We start from the raw sequence: 545 nt of genomic DNA, 5'->3' as shown, positions 1-545 counted from the left end.
TGGGGCTCTTCTGGACCGAAGCGCGATGGGCACGGGACAGACGCGCACCTTCCCGGCCCAGGAGCGCCGCTGGGTGCCCCTCCAGCCATCAGACACTGTCCAGCAGGGGCAGACTAAGATGGGGCAGGTTTAGGGATGCCTTTCCCTGGCCCCTCACGGAGCTGCCCGTGGCAGGCTGGCAGGGCTGGGATGGCACAGGATGCTGCCAAGCGGACGTGCGGACGTGTCAGAGTTGAGCAGATCCCAAGCACCACCAGTGGCCCTGGGAGGGCAGTGGGGCACACGGTGCTGACTTACCTATTAGCCTATTTACACTCTTTGGTTTATTTCTCCAGTAGACTCCAAGGAAGAACACTGGCACTCCGGTTAAAATGATAATGAGTCCAACCCCACAGACGATCGGCTCAGAGTATAAGCTGAAGATCAGCAGAAATGCCCAAAACGCCAGGTAAGAGATGGGGATGAGGAGGTTCACCTACCAGGAGAGAGCAGAGCACAACTGTGCAGAGCAACAGCAGTGGCTGAGCGACTGTGAGGGGCTGAGG

General features: G+C 58.9%; 1 protein-coding gene across 1 annotated transcript in view; it reads right to left on the bottom strand.

Annotated features, from left to right (window-relative positions):
- The window catches only part of SLC7A10 (solute carrier family 7 (neutral amino acid transporter light chain, asc system), member 10), a gene marked incomplete at its 5' end in the record, with an annotated part of 12,368 nt that overhangs the window by 424 nt on the left and 11,399 nt on the right, over positions 1–545 (bottom strand). The window contains one exon of the mRNA XM_009069296.1: positions 298–475. Coding sequence (XP_009067544.1) covers positions 298–475 — 178 coding nt within the window. The remainder of the gene's footprint in view (positions 1–297; positions 476–545) is intronic.

Source organism: Acanthisitta chloris, unplaced genomic scaffold, assembly GCF_000695815.1.
Source record: "Acanthisitta chloris isolate BGI_N310 unplaced genomic scaffold, ASM69581v1 scaffold22932, whole genome shotgun sequence".
Taxonomy (NCBI): Eukaryota; Metazoa; Chordata; class Aves; order Passeriformes; family Acanthisittidae; genus Acanthisitta; species Acanthisitta chloris.
Note: the sequence above shows the minus strand (reverse complement) of the source record. Positions and strands in the feature narration are given on the sequence as shown.